General features: G+C 48.2%; 3 protein-coding genes across 3 annotated transcripts; all 3 read right to left on the reverse strand.

Moving 5' to 3' along the window:
- Positions 1-3,364: 3,364 nt before the first annotated feature.
- Positions 3,365-4,837, reverse strand: LOC126981404 (uncharacterized). Its single transcript, XM_050832420.1, has one exon. The coding sequence runs from the start codon at positions 4,835-4,837 to the stop codon at positions 3,365-3,367; it is 1,473 nt and encodes a 490-aa protein (XP_050688377.1).
- A 222-nt stretch (positions 4,838-5,059) lies between these two features.
- Positions 5,060-6,601, reverse strand: LOC126981406 (craniofacial development protein 2-like). Its single transcript, XM_050832421.1, has one exon. It carries the CDS (start codon positions 6,599-6,601, stop codon positions 5,060-5,062), a length of 1,542 nt encoding a protein of 513 aa, XP_050688378.1.
- A 2,418-nt stretch (positions 6,602-9,019) lies between these two features.
- Positions 9,020-13,818, reverse strand: LOC126981407 (uncharacterized). Its single transcript, XM_050832422.1, has 2 exons — positions 11,943-13,818; positions 9,020-9,249 (listed from the first exon to the last, which is right to left on the reverse strand). Exons 1-2 carry the CDS (start codon positions 13,816-13,818, stop codon positions 9,020-9,022), a joined length of 2,106 nt encoding a protein of 701 aa, XP_050688379.1.
- Between the last annotated feature and the right edge of the window lie 4,455 nt (positions 13,819-18,273).

Genomic DNA, 18,273 nt, shown 5'->3' on the forward strand with positions numbered 1-18,273 from the left:
CTAAGTTGTACCCGGTTCCCGTCCATCTTAAGCCTTACTTTGATGAGGAAGTTGACCGCCTTTTCGAGCAAGGCATAATTAGGTTGTCATCTTCACCCCACTGCAGTCCTGTTGTTATGGTTCGTAAATCTGATGGTTCCTACAGGATGGCCATTGATTATCGGAAGTTAAACTCTGTTACAGTCTTCCATGCTGAGCCCTCTTGTAATATGGAAGAAGACATCCACAAGTTCGCTGGTGCTAAATACTTCTCAGAAATTGACCTGTGTAAAGCTTATTACCAGATTCCATTAACTGACAGAGCCAAGTCCCTAACTGCTTTCCCCACTCATCGAGGTCTCATGGAATTCTGCCGCCTGCCCTTCGGACTCGTCACATCATGTGCGACCTACATCCGTCTGATTCTTTGGTCCTCGCTGGGTTACCTAACATCTCTTTTTACTTTGATAACATCTTTATCTACTCATCAGATTGGCCCCAACATGTCTCCGCCCTCAGAGCTACTCTTGAGAGGTTGCGCTCTCATCAACTTACGGCCAAGCCTACCAAGTGCCGCTTCGGGGTTCACTCCATCCAGTATCTCGGTTTCGTTCTGGACGGAGGACAACTGAGACCCCAAAACAGCAAGATAGAAGCTCTCTGCCGGATGACTCCCCCTTTGTCCAAGAAGGTCCTCCGCAGCTTTTTGGGTATGGTTGCCTTTTATAGGATCTTTATCCCCCAGGCATCCAACTATACCGGGCCACTTTCTGACCTGCTGAAGAAAGGAGTCCGCGAACCCCTCGCCTGGGACAAGACGTCGCTGAACTGTTTTGATCATCTGAAGCAAGTCTTGTCTGCCGAACCAGTGCTGCAGGTCCCAGATTGCCGCTCCCCCTTCATCCTCAGGAGTGACGCTTCGAACCATGGGTTGGGAGCTGTCCTTCTCCAGTACCATCGGAGTCAGCCTCATCCTGTTGCCTATGCAAGTAGGAAGCTCCTGGACCGGGAAAAGCGGTATTCTAGAGCGTGAGTGACTTGCAGTCGTTTTTGGGGTACTCCGTTTCGACTACTACCTCAGAGAGCGGGAGTTCATTTTGGAAGTAGATCACAAGCCCCTGTTATATTTGGAGACATTCAAAAGGAAAAATGAGTGTTGAGATGGGCCCTGAGTCTACAGGCCTACAGGTTTCGGGTCGTCCATATTGCCGGGAAGGACAATGTAGGGGCAGATTTATTGAGTAGACTTCCTGCATAAGTCACTCCTCCTGTGTTCCCTCGTCAGTTTCCCCCCTGTATTTAGTTTATTCCTTTCTTTTCCATTTGGTAGTTGTTTGTGGAATCTACCTGGATTAGATTCTTGTATGGTGGCCTGCGTGAGGGCAACTACCAACTTAGCTGGCGAACGACCAGGGCACTCCTGCCGCCCGCCCGCATCTTGCCGTTCGAAGCCGTTCAACTACCGAGGCGCAGCACACCACCTGCTCCACTTCCCGCTCGTTCGCCTGACGCATTTCGACGCCTTCGGTCGACTGAACGCCGAGGCTTCTCAACACGCTATGGTGGGCGCCAGCGCCTTCCTTGTCAGACAGCGGCCGGGCCTCGCTCTGAACACTTGATTCTACTCCGGCTCCAGCCCTGTTCTCACTCGGGTTAACTCAGAACCGTGGGCTCGTTCTGGGTGCCTTACCTCTCTCCTCTCCACGCCTTGGACTCCCGTTACTGCTGTGAACCTTACGCTCTTTCTCCTCCTGGGCCTCCCTCGTCTACCACGTCTACACCACTTCAAGGACGAAGCTGTGCTGCCTCGTCATTGCCACTCAAAGGACGAGACGACCAGAAGAGGAAGAAGCCGTGCAACGGGTCATTGCTGAGTCCGGCGTGCTGAAGCCTTTGTGTTGGAGACTTCAGATTGTGAGGCTGTTTTGGGGTTTCTACGTCATTTAAAGTAAACTGGTGTCTAACCATTTATCTTGTTGTTTGTTATCCCTTCCGATTACAGCACCCAACTCTGGAACCTTGACAGAAATGAAGGAGGGTAAACGTAATAGGCAATATTACATGGAAATACAGACGATGTTAAAGAATGACAAGAAAAAGGAAAGGACTTGTTTGCTGGACAATGTGTATTGAGAAAAAAGCAAGAAACTAGACAAAGGGTTACTGAAGAAGTTAGGACATACTTGAGTAATTTATATGGAATACATGATAATCACATTGAAAAGTGTGAAATGGAGAACATAGGCAGCAATATGTAGGAAATTTACGCTATCAAACTGGAGATAGAAAAAGGGAAACAGTACTAGGTAATCAGAAAGGCTATAGAGGGAAAGGAATACATCTTGGAACACGTATGTAGTGTATGTAGTAAGGAAATTAGAGCGTATTTATATACGGCATTATAAATAAGAGGAGGTGTGCCCTGCTTGGCAGAGGAAATTATAGATGGAGAAAGTGTGATATGGTGTCTCGGGAAAATTAAAAAGAAAGCTGCAGTTCCAGACGGTCCAGAGTTTTACCAAATTTTCCTGTAAAGCAAGGTGCTACTAAACACATTAGTCAACATATTGAAACACACAGTGCAAACAACTGACATGACGGGAGGCTGGAGGGAATCAAATACAATTGTGACACCCAAAACTAGCAAGTCTAAAGTCAAGAGTCCAGGCTCATAGCACATATTAATAAAGTATAAAGACTAATGATGGTAGTGATAAAAGCAGGCAGGCAGGTTTTACAGCGGGAGGTAGAATGGAAAACAATACGATCATCCTGAGGCACTGTATAGATAAGGCGTTTCGAAAAAAAAATCACTAATAGTCATACCAGTAGATCTTGTTAAAGAATTTGACAGTGCTAGAATATATCAAATGGTAAAAAGGTTAAGGGGCTACAAGGTAAATGAGAAAGCAATATATATATATATATATATATATATATATATATATATATATATATATATATATATATATATATATATATATATATATATATATATATATATATACTATAGACGTATCGAAAATAAAATCACTAATAGTTATATCAGTTGGTCTTGTTAAGGCATTTAATAGTTCTATAAGAGATCAAATGGTAAAAATGTTGTGGGGCTACAAGTTAAATGAGAAAGCAATATATATATATATATATATATATATATATATATATATATATATATATATATATATATATATATATATATATATACATTTTTACGTCTTGGCCTATGCGCCGGTAGGCTTCTTCCCAGTGGATCCTGATGGTCGGTCCAAGGCTTCTTCCCGGTGGGTCCTGATGGTCGGCCCAGCCCGTTCTGGCGCAGGCGAGTGTTTAGTAGGCATCCGTCGGTCTCGGGAGACCATGGATTTTTGCTCCAGTTGAAGACTCAGGTACAGCGTCGGGTGTGGCTGGACAGGCCAATACGAGAGTGGCAATCCCTCCCACACTGATCACAGGTGAAGATAGAGGCTGGTTGGTCTGCCGGGTTTTGGGCCTTTCTTCTTTGTCTCTTTGCCTCAGACTGCTGGGCGAGTGTCTCCTCAAACACATGGAGGCCTTGTTGAATTGCTTGCCGCCAGGCGGATCGCTCTGAGGCTGTTGCTTCCCATGAGTCGGTGTTGATGTGTAGGGCTTTCAGGTCCCTCTTGCATACGTCCTTGTATCGCAGTTTTGGCCTGCCAGTTGGGCGTGTCCCCTCCGTCAGCTCTCCATAAAGGAGGTCTTTGGGGATCCGACCATCGTCCATGCGGACAACATGGCCAAGCCAGCGCATGCGTCTCTGCTTGAGCAAAGTGAACATGCTGGTCATCCCAGCTCTCTCCAGGACAGTGTTGTTTGTGATTTTATCCTGCCAGGTAATGTTCAGGATGCGTCGCAGGCAGCGCATGTGGAGCGAGTTGAGTTTTCGTTCTTGGCGAGCTCGAAGGGTCCACGACTCGCTGCCGTACAGGAGTGTGCTTACGATGCAGGCTCTGTAGACCTGGATCTTTGTGTGTTCGGACAACTTGTTGTTTGACCACACTATCTTGGTAAGTCGGGACATGGTGGTAGCTGCCTTACCGATCCGTCTGTTCAGCTCCGCATCGAGAGAGAGAGAGTCTGAGATGGTGGAACCCAGGTACACAAAATCATGGACAACATCAAGCCGGTGATCAGCGATTCTGATGTCGGGTGGCTGATCAACGTCTTGACCCATGACCTGTGTCTTCTTCAGACTGATGGTGAGTCCGAAATCATCGCAAGCTTCATTGAAACGAATCATGAGTTGCTGGAGGCCTTCAGCTGAGTGGGCTGTAACTGCTGCATCATCTGCGAAGAAACATGACTGCAAAGAGATGATGAAAGCGTCCGATGTTGAGCCGTCGAAGACCACTGTCTGTTGCTGGAGGCCTTCAGCTGAGTGGGCTGTAACTGCTGCATCATCTGCGAAGAGGAAGTCGCGCACACATTTTCGCTGAACCTTGGATTTTGCTCTGAGTCTGGAGAGGTTGAAGAGCTTTCTATCCGATCTGGTCCGGAGGTAAATGCCTTCCGTTGTGGGTCCAAAGGCGTGTTTTAACATGACTGCAAAGAAGATCCCGAACAGGGTTGGAGCAAGTACACAGCCCTGTTTCACTCCGCTTCTGATGATGAAAGCGTCCGATGTTGAGCCGTCGAAGACCACTGTCCCCTTCATGTCATCATGGAATGATCTGATGATGCTGAGGAGCCTTGGTGGGCAACCGATCTTTGGCAGGATCTTGAACAGGCCATCTCTGCTGACCAAGTCAAAGGCCTTCGTGAGATCTATGAAGGCAATAAAGAGTGGTTGCCGCTGCTCCCTGCATTTTTCCTGAAGTTGCCTGAGGGAGAACACCATGTCAATGGTGGATCTGTTGGCTCGGAATCCGCACTGCGATTCTGGGTAGACTCCCTCTGCAAGTACTTGGAGCCTCCTTAGTGCAACTCGAGCAAATAGCTTCCCGACGATGCTAATGAGAGAAATGCCTCGATAGTTATTGCAGTCACTCCTGTCGCCCTTGTTTTTGTACAGGGTAACGATGTTGGCGTCACGCATGTCCTGAGGCACTTCACCTTCTTTCTAGCAGAGACAGAGGATTTCATGCAGCTCGGTGATGATGGTCCCCTTGCAGCATTTCAGGACTTCAGCGCTGATGCCGTCTTTTCCTGGAGCCTTGCCATGGGCAAGGGAGTCTAGAGCCTCGTTGAGTTCTGCAAGGGTTGGTTCTCTGTCTAGCTCCTCCAACACTGGTAGGCATTCGATGGCGTTCAGGGCATCTTCCGTAACGGTGTTCTCTCTGCTATACAGTTCGGAGTAGTGTTCTACCCATCTGTCCATCTGTTTTGATCTGTCCTGAATTACCTCTCCTGTGGTGGATTTCAATGGTGCAGTTTTCTTTTTTGTTGGGCCCAGGGCCTGTTTTATGCCATCATACAACTCCTTCATGTTGCCTGTGTCAGCCGCGGTCTGTATCTGCGAACTGAGCTGGAGCCAGTAGTCATTGGCACATCGCCTAGCACACTGCTGAACTTTGCTGCGGACTGACCGAAGGACTTGCAGGTTTCGTTCACTGGGGTTGGCCTTGTATGCTGCAAGGGCGTTTCTCTTCTCTTCAATGACTGGCATTATTTCCTCGGAGTGAACCTCGAACCAGTCTGCAGACTTGCTCGTTTTCTTGCCAAAGGTGGAAATGGCAGCGTTGTAAACAACATCTCTGAAGTGTTCCCATCTATCGCAGGCTGTTTCGCTGGAGGGACCTGGAAGAGATTCTTCAAGAATACGTGCAAAATCATCCACTCTCTCCTTATTTTGCGACTTGCTGGTGTCTATGCGGGGCCTGCCATCCTTTTTTGTGCGATGCAGCTTCCTTGCTTGTAGCTTCACTTTGCTGCAGACCAAGGAGTGGTCAGTGTCGCAATCAGCACTCTGATAACTGCGGGTGAGCTTGATGCTTGGTAGATTTGAGCGTCTGGAGAGAATCAGATCCAGCTGGTGCCAGTGCTTGGATCGGGGGTGTCTCCAAGAGACCTTGTGTTGCGGCTTGGTGTCGAAGAAGGTGTTGCTGACACATAGGCCATGGTGGCAGCAGAACTCCAGCAGGCGTTGACCATTTTCATTCATTTTCCCAGTGCCGAAGTGACCCAGACAGGTGGGCCATGAGGTGTAGTCAGCCCCAACTCTAGCGTTGAAGTCGCCAAGGATGAACAGTGGCTCTTTTTCTGGGACCCTGCTGATGGTGAAGCTAAGGTTATCGTAGAATCTGTCCTTGGCTTCTGTGGAAGAAGTGAGAGTTGGTGCGTAAGCGCTGATCAAGGTTGCTGGACCAACCGAGGTGTTGAGTTGGAGTGACAGGATTCTTTCAGTTCCATCTGTTGGTGGGGTTATAGTTCCAAGCAGGGTGTTCTTCACTGCAAAGCCCACACCATGTTCTCTGATCTCTTCTGGGGGTTTCCCCTGCCAGAAAAATGAGAAGTCTTTTTCCCGGACAGATCCTGATCCTGATAGCCTGGTTTCCTGGAGGGCAACGATGTCCATCTGCAATCTGCTCAGTTCCGTGTCAATGACAGCTGTCTTGCGAGCATCATTTATATCCTGTAGGTCATCAGAAAAGCCTGGTGTCATTGTCCGAACATTCCAAGTGCCCAACTTTAGGGCAGACGTTTTCTTTCTATTGTTGCCTGGTGCACATTTGACGATCCGCCTGTCGGTTTTCACCCTAAACCCCACGCACCCAGTGAGGCTAACGGACCGTGGCGAGGCAGTACCTTATTGGCTGGGGTTTGCCCAGCTTGAAGCGGGCGGTAGCTGCCCAGTGGAGTGCGATGACCCCTCCCACTGTCGGAAGCAACCCCTGGCGTCTAGCTCTACGCCAATCGAGCGGAAGACTTTTAACCGGTAGACTGCTGCTTCCCGTGTTGGTTCGACGCTGTGAAGCGAAGCTGGAGTGTCCTCTCCAGAGCGCAAAGCCTGGGTAGATGGATATGGAGGAGACTGTCACCCAAGCAGTGGATCCCCCCTCTCCACGCCGCTGAAATGATCCAATGGAAAGGCAAGAGCCAGTACATTTGGTTCCAGTGACGCCGCAGGAGTTGCCAGGACGCAGCTGTATACAGCCTCGAACTGCCTTAGGGACTCCGACTCCGGATTTTTCCTCGAGGTTTACTCCTGAAGCCTTTTCCGTGAATGGATATGGCCGCAAGGCAGCGGAGGTTTGAAATCAGGGTTTCCCTTCCCCTAGATGGACTACCTTCCCAGGCTGTCGAGCCCCATCTACCCGAAGCGTCTGGTTTTAGGGCGCCAGAGACCCGCCCTCGCCCCTTCTCCTGTCGGTAAAAGCAGTTCCGCCGGACTTAGAGACTAAGCCACTCGTGCAGGCCAGGAGTTGGACTTCAGTTGTCAGAGGCTGTTGGAGACGCATGCCTTAGGAGCATTTTATGAGCACTGGGAGCTTATCCCCAGTGTCACTCCTGGCTATGACAACCTTGGAACCTATATATATATATATATATATATATATATATATATATATATATATATATATATATATATATATATATATATATATATATATATATATTTTTTTTTTTTTTTTTTTGAGATAAGGTTAGACCGAGGATGTTTAGTGTTAAAGGTGATAGCTGAGTGTTGTCAAAGAATAGGGGATAGTTGTTTGGAAGATTGTGTCGAGTGGATAGGTGGAGAAACTGTGTTTTTGAGGCGTTGAAGGACACCAGGTTCTTCTTGCCCCAATCGGAAATAATAGTAAAGTCCTAGGCTAAGCGTTCTGTTGCCTCCAGCCTTGAATCGTTAAGTTCCTGTAGGGTGGGTCTTCTATTAAAAGAAGTTGAGTAATGCAGAGTTGAGTCATCGGCGTATGAATGGATAGGACAGTTCGTTTTGGAAAGAAGATCATCAATGAACAACAGTAAGAGAGTGGGAGATAGGACAGAACCCTGTGGGACACCACTGTTAATAGTTTTAGGGGAAGAACAGTGACCGTCTACCACAGCAGAAATAGAACGATCAGACAGGAAACTGGAGATAAAAGTACAGAGAGAAGGATAGAAACCGTAGGAGGGTAGTTTGGAAAGCAAAAATATGTGCCAGACCCTATCAAAAGCTTTTGATATGTCCAGCGCAATAATAAAGGTTTCATCGAAACGGCTAAGAGAGGATGACCAAGAGTCAGTTAGGAAGGCAACCCATACTGGCGATCAGAAAGAAGGTCAGAAGTGGAAAGGTGCTTCTGAATCTTCCGGTTAAGGATTGATTCAAAGGCTTAAGATAGACAAGAAAGTAAAGCTATAGGACGTTAGTTTGAGGGATCGGAACGGTCACCCTTCTAAGGCACAGGCTGTATGAAGGCATACTTCAAGCAGGAAGGAAAGGTAGATGTTGACAGGCAGAGGCGAAAGAGTTTGACCAGGCAGGGTGACAGCACGGAGGCACAGTTTTTAACGACAATAGGAGGCACTCCAACAGGTCCATAAGCCTTTTGAGGATTGAGGCCAAAGAGGGCATAGAGATAGATGAGACGGCAGTGTTGCCGTCAGGACTGAGGAATGGAGGGAAAGATGAAGAAGTGAAGTTGGAGGAGATGTTTTTGGCTAGATGCCAGTAGTCACGGGAAGAGTTAGAGAAGGCAAGTGTAGGCGCCGTACTGCTTTCCCGGGTATTAAGGTGGTTGAAACTCCCAGACTGACTGAATTCAATTTTAATCAGTATGTCTTCACTTCAGTCTTGGTGTAATCGTTTCTGCAAATTAACAATAAGTCTTAGACGTACGAAACTCAAATAAATTAGACCATGAATTCCTGCGTAATTCTCTTCAATACAAACAACTCTACCATGTCTTGGTCAGTGTTACGAAAAATAACGTATAACAGTTAACTCCGTTAGCCTTAACGATATATACATAGCGTTCCTGAGTAATCACTCTTCCTTACAAAGCACACATATGACATAAATTATCTCGTCAGCATACATAAAGCAACTAAACAGTACAACTATTAACATACCAAAACGTGTCCTTCTCCGAACTCAACAACAGTAGGCTCCTTCCACAGTTGGCTCGTCGCTGTCCAGCACACGGGTTCGATCCCCTTGGCTCTCGTGGCTCGTCTCCTTGCTTCTTGTGTCTCTAGGGGACGAGCACACTTCTCGTCTCTGTCGGGGCTGGGTCTGTTCTGCCCTTCCAGTGCCTTTCCCGCTCATTCCCGGCCTAGGGGTGGCGTGGGTATTGTAACGAATCCCACATGTTTGTTTGTGCTCTGAGGGTGAGGTCACAGTGCCACCTGACATGCGGTCAAGATACCTCACTTATGGTAAACCTTATCACAAACTTATGCTATTGCTACACCTCACAGACGAAGCCAACATACAACCCATACCTACCGTGATACATACTAAAGTTTGACGGCGATCGAGGTACAGAAGATACGAAAAAACGGGCGATCGTGTCTCTATCGAGGTTGGGGTGGCACTTGCTGGCTCAGGCCTATGGTCATAGGGAGGGTCGGCTTTGTGTTTTCTACTACCATCATCAGTGTTCTCTCTATTCCTCTCTTCGCCGTTATACAGTCAAACTGACTGCACTTACCTCCCCTTTGAATCCTCTCAGGGGTTCAAAAACCATATTTTCCCAGTTACATGAGGTGTCACTAAATTTAAACGGCGTACGAGATTCTTAACCGATAACAATTCACACGAGCTTAAACGTTAGGCGATACATACGGAAATCTTAATCGCTATCGTCCTTGCATAAGAGAACAAACTTTGACAGGGGCCTATCTACGAATGATTTCCCGCGCCTGACTGTAGCACTTCTTGCTAATCCGTCTCCTCCGATCTTCACTGCGCTGACCCTACCTAGGGGCCATTGACACCTTGGGGAGTTCTCCTCCACTAACAGTACTAGATCCCCGACTGTTAGATTCTTACAGGTAACCTGCCACTTTTGCCTTTCTTGCAATGTTAACAGATACTCGTGTTTCCATCTTTTCCAAAACAAGTCTGCCAGGTACTGAATGTGGCGCCACCTTCTCTTACAATACATGTCCCGGCTGTTCGTGAGACCCGCGACGAAGGGACCATTCTTCATGACTAGGAGGTGGTTAGGGGTTAACGCCTCCGGATCTCTATGATCGCCGGGAACGTTAGTGAGCGGCCTACTATTGATCACTGCTTCGACCTCGCACATCAGTGTATTCAGACTCTCATCGCTCAGCACCTGTTCCTTCATGGTGGCGTTCAGTACCTTCCGGACAGTTCTGATCTGTCTCTCCCATATACCTCCATGATGAGATGCGTGTGGTGGGTTAAATACCCAGTTTATCCCTTTCAGAAGTAGCGCTTCACTGAGCGAGGCCTGATTCCATTCCTTCATGGCCTCTCTTAGCTCCCTTTCGGCCCCCACGAAGTTCGTGCCCCGGTCGCAGCGTATGGATTTCACCTGGCCTCTCCTAGCTATGAATCTTCTAAGGGCGTTTATGAAGGAGTCGGTCGACAATGACTCGGCGACTTCTATGTGTACAGCATGAATGGTCAGGCATATGAATATGATTCCGTAACGTTTTACTTCAGATCTCCCTCTTCTAGTGTAGAAGGGACCAAAACAGTCAACTCCCGAACAGGTAAAAGGAGGTTCGTTACAGGAGTCTGCTTCTTCTGGTAAATTAGCCATAAGCTGCTGCATAACTGGGGCTTGATATCTACGACACTTGACGCATTTGCTCACCACTCTTCTGACGGCAGCGTTTCCTTTGACAATCCAGTATTTCTCCCTGAGGGAACTAAGTACGTGTTCTCTTCCCTGATGCCCTACCTTCTCATGGCAGTTCCTTATAATCAAGTCGGTGATGTGGTGTTTCCCTGGGAGGATGATCGGGTGTTTGGCTTCCCAGCTCAACGAGGTTTCTGACAACCGTCCTCCGACTCGTAGCGTCTCGTCATGGAGCATGGGGCTCAGTTTGCGGGTCGCGCTACTCTTCTTAACGTTCTCCCTCTTGCTCAGTGATAAGACTTCTTCGGGGAAGACACTCCTCTGTACTACCTGAATAATGGCCCCTTCTGCCTTGTCTAGCTCCTCTACAGTGATAGTTCTTGGAAGGATCAGGTTCCCCCTTTTCTTTGTTCTGCTCAACAAGTTAGCCTTGACTCGCAATATCCATGCAACTGCCTTTCTGAGTTTATGCCAACTCGAGTAATACTGCAGCAGCTTTTGGAGGGGATCGTCCACTTGACTACAGTTACTCGCTCCCACGAAACCCTTGATTTCCAACCCTTCTTCTCTCATGACCGGCGGCTCCTCAGGCCATCCGCTTTCATCAGTACATAGGAATGCCGGTCCCTTTATCCAGCGTTCACTCTGAATTCCCCTAGAAGCATCGTCCGCAGGATTGATCTCCGAGTTGACATACCCATTGATCCTGTTGCGAGCCGTCGCGTATCATTGACAAGCGGTTGGCTACGAACGTATGGTAGCGTGCGATGTCGTTTCTTATATATCTTATCACGGTCGTGCTGTCGGTACAAATAACTGTGATCTATATAGGTATCTCTATAGATCTTCTGATCTTGTGGTTAACCCTCACGGCCGCTACGGCTGCTATTAATTCTAGTCGAGGTATGGTGACGGCCTTTAGCGGAGCGACGTGAGCCTTGCCGAACAAGAATGAGCAGTGAACCTTGTCCTCGTTGTTACGAAGTCTCAGGTAAGTACAAGTCCCGTACCCTCTTTCACTGGCATCTGAGAAGTGATGTACTTGACAGCCGACTACCTCCCCAAACCCACTTGGTTTTATGCATCTATCTAGATGTACTCTGTCTAGGCCTGTCATGGATTGTTTCCAATTATTCCAAGCGAGTTGATAGGCTGCAGGGATCGTTTCGTCCCAACCTAGGTTCAACCTGCACAAATCCTGCATGATTAATCTCCCTTGCAGGGTGAAAGGTGATACTATGCCTAGGGGGTCGTACATAGCTCCAATGGTTGACAGAATCCCTCTTCTGGTCAACGGCTTGTCTTTGTCGTGAACGGACACTGTGAGACTATCTAATTCGATATTCCAGCATGTCCCCAAAGCTCTTTCTGAGGGCAGGGAGTCACGGTGGAGGTCTAGTTCCTTAACCTTCTTTCCGCGATCCTCTACGGGCAGGGATGCCAACAGGTCTCTGCTATTGCTGACAAACTTTGCAAGTTCAAAGCCGCCCTTTGAGCACACTCCTTGGACTTCGTGTGCTAATTTGACTAGTTCCTCCTCTGTGTCGGCAGACTTCAAACAGTCGTCCACGTAGAAGTTATGTAGGATAGTCCCTTGTGCTTCTAAGGAATGCTGACCATCGTGATCTGTTACCGTCCTGCGGAGGGCGTAATTCGCACAACTAGGGGATGACTTGGCTCCGAATGGGTGGACTGTCATGCGGTACTCTCGCAGCTCCCCGCGAACGTTTCCGTCCTTCCACCATAGGAACCTCAGGTAGTCTCGGTCCTTCTCGGGCACTAAGACCTGGTAGAACATGGATTTTATATCGGCCATGTAGGCGAAGGGGTACTGACGAAACTTGATCAGTACCTCTACCAGCGGGTTAGTCAGGTCGGGGCCCTGCAAGAGCACGTCATTGAGTGAAGTGCCCTGATACTTTGCCGCACAGTCAAACACTACCCGCAGTTGGTCTGTTTTCTGGTGATGGTACACTCCGTGGTGAGGGATATACCACGCTTTCGGTTCAACCAGTTGCATCGCTGGTACTTCTTCAGCGTATTCCATTTGAATTATGTTTGACATGAACTCACAGTAATCTTTATGAAATCTTTCATCTCTCTCTAGTCTTTTCCTTAAGCCCTCGAGTCTCTTCACTACAGATTTCCTGTTATTGGGCAGCATGGGGCTCTGGTCCTTGAAAGGCATACCTATCTCGTAGTGCCCAACGTCCGTCAGTCGGCAACTCTCCTCGACCTTCGCCATCCAGCATCTGTCTTCCTCGGACGGGCCCTTCTTAGTGGAATTCACGTCTATGAACTCCTGGTTGTAAATGTTTATCAGAAGATGGTCCAAAGTGACGTCTTCGATATTCACGCGGTTAACTCTCACGTACTTAACCGCGTTACCCGTTGAGGGTCCGAAGACTACCCATCCCAGCCTAGTTCTGGTAGCAAAGGGTCCCCCTTCCGTGGTGCTAGGTATTACTTCCATGGGCTCTAGGGCTTGTGGCACGTTTATACCAAGCAATAGACCGATGTCGACTTCTAGTTCCGGGAGGTTAATTGACCGCAGATGAGCCCAGTCTTCCAGGTCCTCGTTTCTGATAATGTTTTCCCTGGAGACCGGAATTTTGTCCACGGTGTACATGGGTGGGAGCGACACGAAGTTGTTCTCGTTTAGATCACAGATCTCTATCCCCGATACTATTTCACTGTCCAGCATTATATCGTCAGCTTGCATAGTGGACAGGCGTATTTGCGTTGGCCTCACGTCCCTATGGGTTAGCTTTCCTAGTAAGTCCCTGGTGCAGAACGTGGCTGTGCTACCGTTGTCAATAAAAGCGTGAGTGGGTATCAAGTCGCCGTTGGCGCACCGTACCTTTACGGGGATAATTGACAACTTGTCAGGCCAGTCGCTTCGGTTCGCTCTCCCCGTGTTCACCCGCACCTGTTTAGCCTGATCGTTATGTTCGGTCTGTTTGTTGCTCTCACTCGGGGTTGAGACGTCGTTCTCGTTGCTTTGTGTCACCTTCCCTTCATCCGAGGTTTCCCTGTGCAAGACGGTGGGGTGTCTACCCTTACATATCCTACAGAACCTTCTTCCTCTGCAGTCTCTGGCTGAGTGCCCCCCACGCATGCATCCGAAGCATAAGGACCTTTGCCTAACGTAATCCATGCGTTCCCTTTCGGGTTTTGCTCTCAAATTCTCGCACTCACTTACGTAGTGACCCTTCTCGCAGAAGATGCAATTTGGCGTGGCACTTGCCGGCTGTCGCTGCTCTTCTTGTCCGATGACAGAGTTGATCTTGACCTTCGCCCTGGTCTCGTCATATCTTTGGGGTTTACCTTCCCATGCTCTCTTGGTTCGTTCCATAATTTCTCTGCCGAAGACGGGGTCACTTATCTTTTGTGCTTCGTCTCTAACAAAGTCCACTACGTCCCCAAAGGCAGCCTGTTTTGATTCCTTCCGTCTGATTTGGGCGGCTCTGTTCCGCCATCTTTCTTGTAAGGGAAAGGGCAACCTAGTCAGAACCCTCCTCAAGGTCTCCTCCCGTTCATCTCTAGGGACCCTCGCATTCCACTCAGAAGTATATTACGACATGCATCCAGCTCGATGGAGAACAACTCCAGGTCTTCAGCGTCGCCGTCCTTTATCTCAGGCCGGTTAGTTACTTTCTTTATGCTCTCTCTCACTATCGTCTCTTCCCTGCCGAATCTTTCTTCCAGTCTACTTAGTGCCGTCTTGTACCCTGTTTCTTCTGGCAAGTGTTTACAGTTCCTCACTATCTTTTTGGCGAGCCCTGACGTGTACTTATCCAGATACCTGAGCTTCTCTTTGTTACTCGTGATCTTGTCATTGATCACTCCATGAAAGGCTTCGATGAAACCTGGGTACTCATAGGAGTCCCCATCGAATACGGGTATCTCCTCTCTAGGCATTAATCCCTTTAAGTTACTAATTATCAAGTTGTGCGTCAGTTGTTCGTCTCTCACTCTAGTGGACGCCAGGGAGGTGCGATCTTCCTGCGTAGCTAACACGGCCTGACGACGGTCCGCACCTTGTGAGTCGATGTCCGCGCGACTAGATGGGCCTGTCGGGGGAGCGGTTCCCGTATCTTCTTCAGACGCTTTTGGCGAAACTACTTCGCTATTTTCCTGAACAACTAACTGGGCTTGACGACGGTCGGTGCCTGAAGGGTTCGTGGTCTGGCTACTAGGGGTTCCTGTATGGGATGCAGTTACCGTATATTCTATCGGTATTCTTGGCTGGAAAACCTCGGCGCCGGCGTTAAGTTCTCGCAACTCAACAGCTGGTCGTGACGCTCTGCTCACCACGCTCGGCGTTCCTTCACCCCTACACGACACTCCTCTTGTGCTCATGACTTCAGCACGGAATCGTAGTTTCTCTTCCTCTAGCTTCAGTCTCTCTTCTTTCAACTTTAGTCTCTCTTCTCTCATCTCTAACTGATAGTCCCGATAGTCAGCTCGGGACACTACGCTGTCTCTCTCTTCCTTATTATGGCCTGAACGTCCACTCAGGTTACTCATTCTCGAATTGCGGGAGACGATTGATCTCCGCGACACCTGCGACACACTGTCTTCTGGATTCACTGTATCGTCTACATCCCCGCTCTCTTGCTTATCAGGGACAGGACGTCCACTCATCTTACTCATTTTCGATTTGCGAGAGACGATCGATCTCTGCGACACCTGCGAAACACTGTCTTCTGGATTCGCTGTATCGTCTACATCCTTGTTCGTTCTCGTCGCGGCTTCCTTGAGTCTCTGGCGCAAGACACTCTTATTCCCTCTACTGCTAAGGCCCCTCTTACTCAGTTCCTCCCTTAACCCTTCTACTGACAAATCCTCCATGGCGGCCAAAGCAGCTAAATAATTGGAATACTCTTACTTGAGAAACAAGACCTTGGTTGTGCTGGGGCGTCTGAGCTGTTCTGTGACCTTGACGGGTGGCTGGTTGGCGTGGTGGCACCAGCCAAGGTAGGCGAGCGGGCAGGATGTCGTCCCGTCCGCTGCTCCCCGGGTAGGCGAGCGGGGCTGTGAGTGTCCGCTCTCTGGGAATCCTGGGACGGGCGGGTCTTGCTCTCGCCTCCGTTCCTTAGAAGTGTTTTGAAACTGTAGGCGCCGTACTGCTTTCCCGGGTATTAAGGTGGTTGAAACTCCCAGACTGACTGAATTCAATTTTAATCAGTATGTCTTCACTTCAGTCTTGGTGTAATCGTTTCTGCAAATTAACAATAAGTCTTAGACGTACGAAACTCAAATAAATTAGACCATGAATTCCTGCGTAATTCTCTTCAATACAAACAACTCTACCATGTCTTGGTCAGTGTTACGAAAAATAACGTATAACAGTTAACTCCGTTAGCCTTAACGATATATACATAGCGTTCCTGAGTAATCACTCTTCCTTACAAAGCACACATATGACATAAATTATCTCGTCAGCATACATAAAGCAACTAAACAGTACAACTATTAACATACCAAAACGTGTCCTTCTCCGAACTCAACAACAGTAGGCTCCTTCCACAGTTGGCTCGTCGCTGTCCAGCACACGGGTTCGATCCCCTTGGCTCTCGTGGCTCGTCTCCTTGCTTCTTGTGTCTCTTAGGGGACGAGCACACGTCTCGTCTCTGTCGGGGCTGGGTCTGTTCTGCCCTTCCAGTGCCTTTTCCCGCTCATTCCCGGCCTAGGGGCGGCGTGGGTATTGTAACGAATCCCACATGTTTGTTTGTGCTCTGAGGGTGAGGTCACAGTGCCACCTGACATGCGGTCAAGATACCTCACTTATGGTAAACCTTATCACAAACTTATGCTATTGCTACACCTCACAGACGAAGCCAACATACAACCCATACCTACCGTGATACATACTAAAGTTTGACGGCGATCGAGGTACAGAAGATACGGAAAAACGGGCGATCGTCTCTCTATCGAGGTTGGGGTGGCACTTGCTGGCTCAGGCCTATGGTCATAGGGAGGGTCGGCTTTGTGCTTTCTACTACCATCATCAGTGTTCTCTCTATTCCTCTCTTCGCCGTTATACAGTCAAACTGACTGCACTTACAGCAAGGTTTTGGCTGATGAAAGAGTTTTTGGTTAGTCGGAGAATAGATTTGGCACGATTCCGGGCAGAAATGTAAAGTTCATGATTAGCATTAGTTCGAAGGGTCTGGTACCTTTTGTGAGCTGCCTCTCTATCATTGACAGCACGAGAACAAGCGTGAATAAACCAAGGCTTTTTAGCGTGAGGAGTAGAGAAAGTACGTGGAATGTATGCCTCCATTCCAGAGACTATCACCTCTGTGATGCGCTGAGCACACACAGAGGGGTCTCGCTCCTGGAAGCAATAATCATTTCACGGGAAATCGGAAAAGTACATCCTCAGGTCGTCCCACCGAGCTGAAGCAAAATGCCAGAAGCATCGCCTCTTCGGTGGGTTCAGAGGGTGTACAGGAGTGATAGGACAGGATACATAAATAAGGTTGTGATCGGAGGAGCCCAACGGAGAGAACAGTTTGACAGAATAAGCAGAAGGGTTTAAGGTAAGGAAGAGGTCTAGAATGTTGGGCCGGTCTCCAAGACGGTCGGGAATACGAGTAGGGTGCTGGACCAACTGCTCTAGGTCGTTGAGGATAGCAAAGCTGTTGGCTTGTTCACCAGGATGGTCAGTGAAAGAGGATGAAAGCCAAAGCTGGTGGTGAACATTGAAATCTCCCAAGATGGAGATTTCAGCAAAGGGAGAGTGAGTCAAGATGTGCTCCACTTTAAAGTTCCAATAGTCAAAGAATTTTACATAGTTAGTAGAGTTAGGCGAGATATAATCAGCACTGATGTATTTAGTAATAGAATGACAATGAAGTCTTAGCCAGATGGTAGAAAATTCAGAAGAGTCAAGGTTGTGGGCACGAGAGCAAGTGATGTCGTTGCGCACGTAGGCGCAACATCCAGCTTTGGATTGCGGTGTGACAAAATGCTATAAGCGAATAACTGAAAAGAGAAGTCACTGTGGGAGTGTCTTAAGAGTGCATCACGAATAGGCAGGAGAAGTAGACAATACAACATAATGACCCAGCCAATGGTTGTTGACAGGAAGTATTGGCTACTGGTTATGTAGGAAATGAAGGCGTGTCAAGGATGTAGTTCCGCCTCAAGCAAGGAAAAATGTGACCTAGACAACAGTGGTATGGGCAGACCGAGCCTTGTACTCGCTTCAAGCAGTACTGCTACTCACTCAGCTGAGAATGGCTGTTGTGATCTTAATCGTGAGTAGAAATTCGAGAATCTAAGGGAAACCGACTGTATTGTCCTGGAGATTATAATGTAGGAGATGTGTAGTAGGACTGTGAGTGGGACAGGATTGTGATTATTTTATTGCGATGTAAAGCAAAGGTAGAAACCACTGGACGTGGTATAATTTGGTGCTTCCGTGAAATTGTAGTAGATTATACTTTAGAAATGTGTTATTAGGATGTGAGGAGAGTACTTAAATATTGTGATGTAAGCAGAAAGAAACAAACCACTGCTTGTGGAATGATGAGTGTTATTATTATTGGCAACAACTGAGCAC

Source organism: Eriocheir sinensis, chromosome 48, assembly GCF_024679095.1.
Source record: "Eriocheir sinensis breed Jianghai 21 chromosome 48, ASM2467909v1, whole genome shotgun sequence".
Taxonomy (NCBI): Eukaryota; Metazoa; Arthropoda; class Malacostraca; order Decapoda; family Varunidae; genus Eriocheir; species Eriocheir sinensis.

Coding starts and splice junctions, on each gene's coding strand:
- LOC126981404 (XM_050832420.1), bottom strand. CDS start 4,837: ATGGTGTTCTCCCTCAGGCAACTTCAGGAAAAATGCAGGGAGCAGCGG.
- LOC126981406 (XM_050832421.1), bottom strand. CDS start 6,601: ATGACACCAGGCTTTTCTGATGACCTACAGGATATAAATGATGCTCGC.
- LOC126981407 (XM_050832422.1), bottom strand. CDS start 13,818: ATGCGTGGGGGGCACTCAGCCAGAGACTGCAGAGGAAGAAGGTTCTGT. Junction 9,250..11,942: donor AGCTATGTACGACCCCCTAG/GCATAGTATCAC, acceptor CCTCACCCTCAG/AGCACAAACAAACATGTGGG.